Source organism: Bidens hawaiensis, unplaced genomic scaffold, assembly GCF_021521415.1.
Source record: "Bidens hawaiensis isolate Kalapana, Puna unplaced genomic scaffold, B.hawaiensis_p1.1 tig00010817_1, whole genome shotgun sequence".
NCBI classification, from domain to species: domain Eukaryota; kingdom Viridiplantae; phylum Streptophyta; class Magnoliopsida; order Asterales; family Asteraceae; genus Bidens; species Bidens hawaiensis.
The window spans coordinates 28,792-41,889 of record NW_027491835.1 but is presented as its reverse complement, the minus strand read 5'-3'; the positions used below and the strand labels follow the sequence as shown (position 1 = coordinate 41,889).

General features: G+C 39.4%; 1 protein-coding gene and 1 pseudogene across 1 annotated transcript; one reads left to right on the top strand and one right to left on the bottom strand.

Annotated features, from left to right (window-relative positions):
* Window positions 1-864: 864 nt before the first annotated feature.
* LOC143536583 (protein sym-1-like) lies at window positions 865-1,885 on the top strand. Its single transcript, XM_077030531.1, has 3 exons — window positions 865-1,022; window positions 1,102-1,193; window positions 1,309-1,885. Exons 1-3 carry the CDS (start codon window positions 867-869, stop codon window positions 1,712-1,714), a joined length of 654 nt encoding a protein of 217 aa, XP_076886646.1. The 5' UTR covers window positions 865-866; the 3' UTR covers window positions 1,715-1,885.
* A 151-nt stretch (window positions 1,886-2,036) lies between these two features.
* Window positions 2,037-4,105, bottom strand: LOC143536573 (uncharacterized; annotated as a pseudogene).
* Between the last annotated feature and the right edge of the window lie 8,993 nt (window positions 4,106-13,098).

Sequence of the window (13,098 nt, the reverse complement as noted above, 5' to 3'; positions counted from 1 at the left end):
AAGCAAAGCAACTGGAGCGTTTCAATTATAGTATTTTCAAACTTTTCGCTTTTAATAATATGAACTTTATGAAAAATATTTCCAAATAATTAAATATTTATTTACTACACATTTTTTAAAACTTTTTTTAAATGCCGAACAAAATACCAACGTATTTAACTTTAAAAAGATAGCAACATCAGACGTGCTATGCAAAGGACGTGTCTTGACGAGTCCAGTCAGTGTCCATTATGTGAAGCCTTGTTGGAATCTATTGAACATATTTTTATATCTTATTATGTTGCTTCGGTTATATGGCAATATATTAGTTGTTGGTGTGATATTCAACCGATATATGCGTTTGAAATTAAGGATGTAATAAAAATTCATCTCATCATAAAAGACCATGAAGGAAAAAAGAAATAAGATGGCTCTCGTATTTATGATTAAAAAATATGGGCGAATTGGTTGGCTTGGATTGGTATATGCGGTGTTCCTTATTATAGGATTTCATTGTAATCGGTATTCATGTTCTACTTTGGTGTAAACTTGGTGTTTTGTATATTGATCAGTGACTTACTAGTCTCATTATTATTCAAAGTTAGTCGTTCAAAAAAACATTTGGGTAATGCCAAAAGAAATACCAAATATAGGCCTAAATGAAAGACCGCCCCGACCCGACCCGTAAATCCGGGCCCACCCAATTTCATATAAAAGCATACACCTAAATTGAATCTCAACCAACGTTATTAGCAGAGGTTTCAAATGTTTTACTTCATTTCCTCAACCCCACCCTTTTCAAACCATAAACCAAACCACACTATGTTTCCATCTAGAAATAGAAATCATAAGACTTTAATCTTCATACATTAAAAACATTTGATGAAATGTTGAAGATTTGGAGATGGTATAAACATTGTTTAGCTGCACATCCTTTGAAAACACAGGTTTTCAGCTCGGGTTTAATTTGGGGACTCGGTGATCTTGCTGCTCAGGTCGTTACACACGCCACCGCTGCCAAGAAGAAATACATTTTTCATTCTGTACGTGTTCCTCGATTTCCTTTTGAATTTTTTTAAATGAGAAGGGTTATGCCAAACGTACCCCTACATGTCTTAACAGGATGATGATCATGATTTAAGGATAAACTGGAGACGTGTGGTTACCACAAGCATTTTTGGGATGGCATTTGTTGGCCCGATCGGCCATTTCTGGTTAGTGATTCGTTCATTTTTTTATAAATAAAATAACTTTTACGGTTGTACATGTTATAAAACCGAAGCTTCAATCGAACATGGTATGTTATGTGATTTCTTTCGGCTTTTGTAGGTACGAAGGTCTAGATCGTTTTTTAATGTATAGACTTCAATACCCACCAAAATCGTTGCGATTTGTTGCTACGAAAGTAGCACTAGACGAGATAATATTCGGGCCGGTGGATTTATTCGTCTTCTTCACTTACATGGGTTTCGCGTTGAGGAAAAACATTACTCAAGTTAAGGAAGAGTTGAAACGGGAATTCCTTCCGGCATTAATTGTAGAAAGCGGGACATGGCCCGTCGTTCAAGTGATCAACTTTCGGTTTGTAGCCGTGAAGTATCAGTTACTGTATGTGAATATCTTCTGCTTCTTGGATAGTTGTTTTCTTTCATGGCTTGAGCAACAACAGGACGCGTCTTGGAAACAATGGTTTAGAAGTTTTTTCTTTGAAAATCATAAAAGGCGGGATGGATGAGTCCCTCTTAATGAGTCGACTCACTCATCTTCACCAAAAACTATTGACTCGGTAGTTAAAGTCGTAGCTTCGGTTACCGTTTTCGTCATATTGTAGTTTTACGAGAGAGATTGTGATTTTTACGACTGTAAATATTCATATTAAGTTTCTAATATCTGTCATTTTTGTTTCGGTTTCCTTGTTTCAAGATTATGTGCGCGTGTGTAACGACAGGTAAATTCCTTATTCACTCACATTCTTGTCATTAAAACACAATCTTGTGTAAAAATGTATGAACAACTCTATTTGAAAGCTAACCTGACATGTTAATACATATATCTACCTAATGGATTTCCAAATCTTTGATCACCAAATCGGCCCTACGATAACCAGCAACCAACAACTCATAACCAGACCTTGCAAGTTGATGCGAACCCTTTATAAACTCCAAAAACACATCTAATCTATCGTACGCACACCCACGAAAATAAGAACATAGCACGTTTTCAACATCTTTATCGGACCGAAACGACACCCCATGTTTCAACATCCTCCCAACCGAGTATTCCATATCATCCAATCTATCTAATTTAGCATAAACCCTAATCAACCCATTATGAGTATGAGAAACAATATCCAACTCTTGATTATTATTAATAATCTCTGTTAATGTTACTAACACCCACTCCATTTCTTCCACCAATTCTTTATCACAATAAAACATAATAAGCTTCTCAACCATACACTCATCAACCCTCCATTTATGTTACAAAATACCCTTCAAAAACCCTCTAATTTTAACCAAATTTTTTGCTCACAAAACCCAACAAGCATGTTACGTAATATTAACGCGTTCGGTTCGATTCCCACTACCAACATTTCTCCATAAAACCTCTCAGCATGTTCAGATCTTTTAAGTTTTACAAACCCTAAAATCATTGCTTCATAGGTGCCTAAATCAGCTATAAAACCCGAAGCCATCTTGGTTGAGTACCATGATAACATTGCCTTAATGTTTCCCACATTTGCAAATGCAGAAATGAATAAATTGTAAGGGTCGGAAGTGGGTTTATAGTCTTTTGAATGCTGCATTGTTTCATATATGCTAAGTGCAGTGACTATATTGTTCGAAGATAAGTGAGCAGATATTAAGGCTTCAAGAGCATCAGAAGATGGCTTTGCACCGTGATTCTCCATTGAAGTGAAAACTTGCATTGCAGTTTGCGGGTCGTGGATCTTACCGCAAAAATGTATTAAATCTGAGTAAACTTGTCATTTTTCTCGTTTTCTGTTAGCAGCTTCTCTAGTCTCTTCAAGAACCTGTCGAAGCGAATATGAGTTTTGGGATTAGTATAAATGAAGTTAAGGTGGGCACCAAACACCACCAAGAAAACCGGGTGCCACTCGACCCCCACGCCAAAGCAATGTCGCTTGCCTCACCCCACATCACCATCATTACATATTTTGAATGGCCTTTATTGGTCTAGCCATCACCATCACCATGATTAATTACACTTGCTTTTTGAGTTGGTTAGTTAAAGCCCACTGCCTACTGACAATGACGTGACGCTTTAATGAATCAAACCTTTTAAAGTTAAGGTGTTAGTGTCATGGATTGAAATAGGGGTGTGCGTGAAACCGAAAAAACCAAACTGAAAAGACTGAACTGAACAATAAACGACAGTCCGGTTTTAGCCCAAATGTATAATAACCGATTAGTTATTAATTACCAAAATTCATTATTTGGGATCAAATTATCTCCTTTTACCCAAAATTTTCAATCTCGAACCCGAAGCCAAAACCCAAATATCTGGGTTACTCGAATCCTGCTTAGCCCTAGATACAGTTTGATAGTAAGCCGATTCGAGATGGCTAATCTCCCAAGATAGTGACCCTTTGAGCGGGTTAGGCTCCAAAGAAATAGAGAGAACAAGACATAATTTTACTTTGCTAATTTTCTTCTTTACATTTAACAAAACTATGGGGCCTTATAAGGCCTACAAAGTGAAACGTGGATATGCATGAACTACTAAAAACATGTACATAGTGGAATTAAGAAACCAATCTAATAAACTGTAACTAAACATAATGCTAGTGAACATGGAGGTTGTGTTGTTGCATGGATGTCACGTGAGTGAGGATATGGCTACGTGGGTACGTATCAATACTCCCACCCTAAAAAATGTCCTTGTCATCAAGGACGGTATCGGTATGCTTGTCCCATGGCGGGCGCCATTCGACTCTCCCAACAGAATTCGGTGCGGTCTTAACACATCACCATGGTGTCCGCCATTCACGTTGTTCGTTGTAAGTAGGTGCTTCATCAATGTTCAAGCGGGGGTGGACAGTCTCAAAAGGCCGCCACGGTGGGTGCCATTCGGGATGCTCGGTTGCCCATTGAATCAAGGTCATGTTTTCCTTGAACATCATGAGAGATGCAGTGGTTATCAAGTTGGATTTTGAGGGTTCATCGGTTGTCAACGCTATTTGTGGAGGTGCTGTGGCGGATGGTGGTGCAAACCTGTCAAGTGGTGACCTCAGTTTTGGCGGTGACTCGGCAGAAGCGAGAGGTAAGGGTGTTGGGGTCCACTGTGCAGGTTTTGGTGTCGGTTTTGTTGGAATGGGAACAAAGGTTTCAAGTATCGGTGCAGTATTTGGGGTTTGCGGTGGGACGGTTGGCAGCGGTGTAGCTTGTTTGTGGTGGTTTGTAGTACAGGCGTTGAAGGAGGCAGTGCTTGTTGCATTCATACTCCGGTGCATCGCGCAGACACCTAGCTATATATACCAAAACATATCTAATACTATATAATAAAAAAAAATTAAAATGCATCTACAGTTAAATTTAATTGACCACAAAGTTGAGCTCGAAGAAAATTGAAATGTGAAATGGCAAAGCAAAGATTAGTAAATGCAAAATGAAGTATGGTAAAAGAGTAAAAGTCCACTCGATAACGTCTTACGAGTTTTCAAACAAAGTTTATATAAAAAAAAATTATATCTATGAAATAATGGGGAATTTTCGAATAAAACGGGTATCTTGGATTTCTGAGAGTCGTGATCACACTTTCAAGTCAAAAGTATTTGTGGTTCACAAAAGAATTAATCGGATAAAACTCAGAATTTTGTGAGCAAGATTCGAATATGATATTGAGTGAGTCTAATTAACCAGAAGAGTCCGTGTATGATCAAACGATAGTTTTAGAGTTAGGGTCTGTTAACTGCTATGACAGTTATCAATAGTTGATATGTATTTGAATATCAAATACAACAAAAACACTCCTCCGTTTGTGTCATTAAAATAGTAACAAAAATTTAATAAATTAAATTTTCTACACATTTCTTATAAAGCATGAATGTCACAATAAAAATTTTGTAACCTGACCCCTGCCCTTGCCCCTTGGATCATGCCAGGGTGTTGTCGCCTCTTGGACCCTGTTACTTTGGAACCCCTTATTACTTAGGGGTTTTGCCCCCAAGTACAATTAAGGGTATTTATCATAATAAGATCAAATAAGTGTGCATCCTGCGTCCGACTTATTTCAATTCATATTCAGTAAAATTTGATCAACAAGTTAGCCCTCAATTATACTAAAATCACTGAGATAAAATATATTCTTACAATTTCAAACGACTAATTGTAAGATTGAAATGTTTACAAAGTATATTGAACATCTTTATAGAATGAGAACATATACAAAAGCCACATAAGAGTTAGAAAAATTTTTATATAAAATGCGTTTTTATAAACAAAAAGTTCTCATCCGTTTTATAAAGAGATATTACGTTTATATCCTCACAAACCAAGAGTTTTATAAATGTCCCGTCGTCAGCGAAGTGTTTTTAAGACGAGACGACGTGTTTGGGTTTGTTTATTTAACAAAGTTGTCGGGATGACTTGTTTTTCCGGTAACTTGCCAGGGACAACCTAGTTGTTCATCAAACTCGTCTAGAGCGACCTGTTTGTTCGCCAATTTGCTTGAGATGACCTGTTTAGGGCCAATCGACATTATATGATTGGAGAACAAACGAGCTGCTTAGGGCTAATTAAGAAACTTTTTATTTGTGGTTACGTATAAAAAAATTAAAAAGTACTGAATATTTGTATTTATTTTTCCGGTCAAATAGTCAATATACTTTATGGTATTTATAGAACGAAGGATTGGGGAAATGTGCAATCGGAGAATAAGGCTGAGGGGTGTGGGGGGCTCTAATGGGGGCTCCAGCCAATAATATTATGACGTGTGGCAGAGAGAGAAACTGGATAAGGGGGTGTTGGAGCCCCCGTTGGAGCCCCAGGCCCTGGTGTGGAGGGGCTCCAGCAGGGGCTCCAGCGAATTTTTTTTTATTTTTTTATAAATATATTCAAACAACGTAATATTAACAAAACTCATAAATTATTAAAAAAAACACACATTAATAAAAAAAACACATTAATATCTAAAAATAAAATAAAAATTAAAGTACTAAAAAAAACATTATTCTTATTCTTCGGCTTGGTCTTCTTCGATCAACCTCTTTCGGATACGTTCCTTTTGCTTTTCCATTAGCATTTGATCGACCGGATTTAGGTTACTGAAGTCTCTAGTAAGGAAGTCCAAATCTCTCATTCGACTTTTTTCCTTTTTGTCATTAGAGACCACCTCCATGGTTTTGTTGAATTTATTGAGGGATTCAACAAGATTGACGATGTTTACGGCTTCCCCCTCAGCCGGTTTTTTCCCCTTGGCGTCCCTTCCCAATGGCCGCCTCCTCGGCGGTGAAGACGTTTCCTCCTCCGCAATGTTTAGGTCGAATCCAACGCGGCAATCCGACCCGATTGAAGTGCTATACGCTCCAGACGAACTAGTTTTAGTCTGTTTCGGCCGTACTTCCGCATCAACGTCCGGCGCCACCAGCTCAACCCACTTGGATCACCTTTTCAACCTCTCCCACAACTTTAAATCGTCCCACGTCTTCACCGTCCCATACCTCCGCAAACACTCCTGCTTCCACTCTTCGACCGTGAAATTGTAAACCGCCAAATCATCACTGCCACTTGGTCTCATACGACCGCTGTTCCTGTTGAAAAGATTAGTAAACAAGCCGAAAAATTTTCTGATTTCGGACCACCGACCCGAAATCATATCGGCGTTCCGCTCTGTACTCCCAACGAGCGTATAGAACGTCTCCCTAACCTTTGTCCAAAAAATCTTGCTCTTTTGGTAGTCGGCTGCAAAATGAATAAATAAATTAGATTTCCATTTAACTTTTTTATTTAACTTTTTTATTAAAAATCATTTTTAAAAACGTTAAAACAATTACCGCAACGCCGATCCTCAAAAATGACTATCCAAGCCCGACACAAGGCTTCCTTCTCATCCGATGACCACGGAGTGGTTTTCCGTTTCGTCCTCGGAGTCGAAGCCGGTCCCGACCCGTCCGTTGCAAGTTGTTTTTTCCGGTGGACGCGTCTTTTTGGTCCCGTAGCTTCACCGTGTGATTCTTGTGTCTCCGGAACAACAAAGTTAGGAGACGGTTGTGTGTTGGATGGTTGAAAGCCGGATGATTCTTGCGACTCCGAATAAAACATCGGTTGGTGCGGTGACGACCATAAATCGTCGTCAATATAATCTGAATCTAGGTTTGGGTACCAATTTCCAGCCATTTTTTTAAAAAAAAGTTGGGAAGATGGGTTGATTTTGGGTTTTATTTTGAAGTTGTGGTGATTGATATGGGTGAAATGGGGTATTTCATAGATGAAAAAAACGTTTTTTTTTAATTAAATAAGAGCCCAACGGCTCTTTGTATATGTCCAACGGCTCTTTGCACACTCCCCTATGCCACTTTACTCTCTCTTCTGCCGCTATTCCACTTACGCCTGCATGATTTTTCGTGCTCGCGCCCCGCTAGCGCCCCCGCTAGCGCCCCGGTGGTGTGGTGTTAGCGCCTGGGGGCGCGAGCGGAGGGGCTCTGGAGCCCTGTTGAAGCCCCACACCCCTCAGCCTAACAAAAAGTCCCAAACAATAATATTAATATTCAGATCTGATCGACAACGATGGCCGGAGGCGCTGCTGCACTTAAGTTCGTGAAGCCGAGAGCTCGTCCACAAGCCGCCGATGTCCAAGCCGCCGCCGCTTGGGGAGTCGCCGCTTTCACCACCGCCGTTTGGATCGTTCAGGTACCCTATTTTATTATTATTTTCTCTCGATTTATTGATTCGTTAAATTAATAATCGTAACACTGTAGATCTGGATCTTGATTTAATCTTCCAAAAATATTTTGACTTTTGTTGTCAAGCATATAACTGCTTTTTCTATCGATACATTAATTAGTTATATATAAATCGATATATGAAAACTAGGGCTCTAAACAAACTATGTTTTATTTATTTGATTTGGCTAACCGAGAATTGTCGGAGTCTGCTGTTCGGTCTAGCTGCCAAGTTTGTGTTGGTGTTTCTTTTAACATTCATATTCATATGTTAATGTAAAATATAAATTATCACATAATAATAATACTGATAAGAACCGAAATTAAGAACTAGATTACTGATATTGAAATGGATAGTGACCCGATTCGAGATGGGTGATCTCCAGATTACAAGTTTAACAGACCCTAATTTTTATAACATAAACATCGACCTAAATAACAAAATGCAGAAAACAAGTACTTAAAACTAAAATTGAGGTGGGAACAGTTATGAATTGTGGTGGGAACGGTTATGGGTTGAACTCCCCACTTTCAGACATCATGGGTCACCCTTGTTTCCCTCCATTTAGCTTCAAATGGGCCTGACCCGGTTCAGCTTGGCCCAAACCTAGAGTTGGGTTCGTATCAATGCAACCTGCCAGGAGAATCGACTTGTCCTCATGTCGAGCAACCGAAAACGGAGCCCCTGGTCCAGTGGTGTGCGTTTCAAAGGGTTCAATAGTGAGGTGGCTAAACGTAGACGGCTGCTGATGACCCGGTGGGAGTCCTTGTAGCTTGTAGTCCTTACCATTGATGTTAAACTTCGAAAACATCTCTTTCCAATTTGCTTGAACCGTGTTAAGTGTGGCTAACCATTGAATTCCGAGTACCACATCTGCCCCTCCTAGCGAAAACGGGTAGAAATCTTGTGTGATTTTGAGTCCTGATATCTGTAGCGAAACATCCCGGCAAACACGGCTGCATCTAATGATGTTACCATTTCCAATTTGAATTCCAAACGCGGGTACTAACTGGGAGGTCAGCTTTAACTCATGGACCAAAGTGTTAGCTATGAAGTTGTGAGTTGACCCACTGTCAACCAAGATCGGTACTTCTGTAGAACGAGTATACCATGAATCTTCATGGTAGTGTTGGTCGATTTACCTAGCAGGGCATGCAGACTTATTCTAGCAAAATCATCTCCCGACTCTTCTTGTTCTCTCTCTTCGGAAATAATCTGATTTTCTGTTGTATCCGCCATCTCCAGCAATTTGAATGTACCCACCTTGCATCGGTGACTAGGACTATACTTGTCACTACATTTAAAACATTCCCCCTTTACAATTCAGGCTTGTTTCTCGGTATCGGATAGATGAAAAGACGGTTTCTGCTGTGTAGTAGAAGGGTTAATCGGGGTCGAGGTTTGATGTTCAGGTTTTAAATGGTTCAAAGGGGAAATTACGGGTGACCCTTTATCGGTGCGGGTGTGGCTGATTTTAGACTCGTATTAGAGAGCTAAACTCATGGCCTTGAAGACCGTTTTTGGTTTATGAATCCTGACATCGGCTTTGAGTTCTTCTTTGAAACCGTTGTGATAAACAGCGAGGAGGCAATGTTCTGGCCAATTGGTAACGCGGGACGACCTTTTGGCAAATTCTTGACGATACTCTTGCACATTTCCATTTTGTTTGATACTGCAAAGATGTTCATCTGGGTTTTGGAATTCTGCAGGTCCAAAATTTTTCTGAAGGTCATGGACTAGATCTTCCCAGAACTCGATTTCCCGATCAGTTAAAAGCCACGAGTAAAAATCTAATGCGTCTCCTTCCAAGTGCATTGAAGCCACGTCATTCTTGTCTTCCTCGGGTATGTTGTAGTAACGAAAATATTTTTCAGCTTTTGAGTACCCACCCACGAGGGTCCCCATCATTGAAAGTTGGAAAATCGATTTTGTTGTAAGGACGGTAACGACGATAACTACTTCCCGACGAATCTGCATCATCAAATCTACTAGACCCCCCTCCAAATTTCTCCTTGTCGCGTGCTTTCAGAGCAGACTTCAGTTTGCAGGGATTCCATGGAGGCTGCAATGGCTGCCAATTGGATAGCCACAGTATCAGGGTTCGTTTGGTTTGGGTCTGAATTACTCTGGGTTTGAGGAGCCATTTTGTTTCAGAAATTAACTAAAGACACGGGAATTGAAGGTTGGATTTGGAGTTGCAAAGAGTGGGGCTTCCCGGCAATGGAACCAAATGATAAGAACCGAAATTAAGAACTAGATTACTGATATTGAAATGGATAGTGACCCGATTCGAGATGGGTGATCTCCAGATTACAAGTTTAACAGACCCTAATTTTTAATCACATAAACATCGACCTAAATAACAAAATGCAGAAAACAAGTACTTAAAACTAAAATTGAGGTGGGAACAGTTATGAATTGTGGTGGGAACGGTTATGGGTTGAACTCCCCACTTCCAGACATCATGGATCACCCTTGTTTCCCTCCATTTAGCTTCAAATGGGCCTGACCCGGTTCAGCTTGGCCCAAACCTAGAGTTGGGTTCGTATCAAATACTCTTATATATAATAATAATTTTGCTTAAATCTTTGAGAAGATGTGAAATGTCATTAAAAAGTATTAAAAGCCTCTAATGAACAACCATAAACAAACAAGCGTAAACGAACACATTATCGAACATAATTGAATGGACATGGTTTCTGTTCTATTTGTTTACATCTATACTTATTTATTATTATGTAGGTCAATATATGTGTTTATGTGTAATTTGGCACAAAGGTGTTTGAAGCCTGTTGATTTATCTAATGATTATCTGCTTCATAAACTTCATTTGTAATGGAAATCTATTTCATTTATTGGATAAGTCCAAAAATCTGGAGTCAATATGTATTAAACTTTCTTTTTGTCGAAGCCTAGTGGTGAACCATTTTGTATATTTAACCGAAAACTGAAATGAACTGAATGTCTGAATCGATCGTTTATACATTATCAGTAACCCAAAATTTTTTTATGAGTTAATAGCGATCCAAAACATGCACACCCCTGCTTCTCACCTTCGTTAATTTGTCGGTTGGTGTTTGATTACTTCTTGTTGATGAGAAACCATTGATTTTATGTGATCATTGTTTCTGCCAAATGCCTACTACTTTGTTAACAAATATATGTATATATAACAAGTGTGTTTTTTGTGGATTGCAGCCATTTGACTGGGTGAGGAAGACCTTCTTTGAGAAGCCAACTCCAGAAAACTGAATAGATTCATTATCTAATGGCTGGCTCAAAGGTTTCTTTGTGCTGATGAGAAAGCTGTAGGCTGGTTTTGATTTTAAATTTGAATAATAATGTAAAACTACAATACTTTGTGGTGCTTTGAAAAGCTTTTCCTTTTCCATTGTTTTTGTCACTGCTATTGCTTGTGGTCATCTGCACCTAATAACAAGAAACTGGAAAATCGTGTGACAAAAGTGTATCTTGTGGACGCCCAAGTTGTGTCGGGTACTGACCCTCAGCGGTTTCTTCGATAGCCACATTACTATGTCGTTACATATAAGTATATAACCAGTATTATTTCTCGTGGCGACCAAGAAATGATCGAACTTTCAACAACATTACACCTATCGTCAAGATCATCGAAGATATCAAAATGTTTGGTTTTCTTTCAATGGTTAATTGAGCAATGGTTCCTCAATGGAATTAAAAAGATTGATGTAACTTTAACGTTTATAATTTGCTTTGTCTTGCTAAATCCTAACACATTTTTGTTAAAAGTTTAGTCATTTCTAATAAAATTATGCCTCTAAATACTTTTCTAGTATCCAGTCTTCTCTATTTTAATCTCACAATATAATAAGATGGCCTCCAGCGCGGGTGCCCTTACACTGTTCGTAGTGACGTGGCAAAAGCGCACGGGGGACGGCAGCGTTGAGGGTTGGCTGCCCTTAGGGCTACATACGCATTCTTGGTTTATTCAAAAAAAAATTTTATCACACAGATCAAATAGTATAAAGGATGCAAAAGTCGCTAGACGGATCTTAGGCGGCCGACTAGGGAGTTGGATGTACTCGAAGTACTCGAGGAGTACTCGGAAATGGTAAATATGAAGAAAGTTAATTTTTGGATATTATATATACGTCAAATATCAAAAGTATGCTAATATTTGTAACAAAATAAGTGAATATCAATATAAATAAGAGAAATACAATTTTAAATACAACTTATTCTTAAATTTCGTAATCATTAACTACAAAGAGTGATTCTTTTTTTAATATTATAGAAATATGAATTAGGCGTACGATAGTGTGCCACGCCAAGTGCTTTGGGAATGCCTGGAGAGTAGAGGGGTCACGAGGAAATATATAGAGATAATTATGGATATGTATGACAGGAGTGCTACAAGTGTCCGTGCGCCCGTGGGGGAAACTGACCTCTTTCCCGTGGAGGTAGGCCTTCACCAAGGGTCAGCGTTGAGCCCGTTTCTTTTTGCAGTAGTCTTGGACGAGCTGTCAAAGTCGATTCAGGAGACACTCCCGTGGTGCATGATGTTCGTAGACGATATTGTGTTAGTGGCTAAGAGAAAACAAGATCTTAACATGAGACTAGAAGAGTGGCGAACAGCCTTAGAGAGAAAAGGTTTAAGGATTAGCCGCTCTAAAACAGAGTACCTACATTGTGATTTTGGTGGAGCAAATGACAATGAGGACATCCAGATCACCATCAAAGGGCAAGTGGTTCCACAGGTAACGAAGTTCAAGTATCTAGGATCGTTTGTCCAGAGCGATGGGGAGTTAGACAGTGATGTGACCCATCGACTTCAGGTAGGATGGTGTAGATGGAGAGCAGCCACAGGTGTATTGTGCGACAAGAGATTCCCAACTAAACTAAAGGGAAAGTTCTATAGGGTCACAGTTAGACCTGCAATGTTATATGGAACAGATTGTTGGGCCATCAAGAAGGCACAAGCACGAAAGATGGAGGTAGCAGATATGAGAATGCTACGCTGGATGTGTGGGCACACAAGGTTAAACCGAATAAGAAACGGTGTGTTTCAGGAGAGATTAGGGGTAGCTAACATATCAGACAAAATAAGAGAGTGGAGATTGAGATGGTTTGGACATGTGAAGAGAAGACAGACAACGAATCCTGTTAGATCCGTAGAAAACATTACTATAGAGGGGAGAAGGGGTAGAGGCCGACCTAAATTGACTTGGGATGAGAG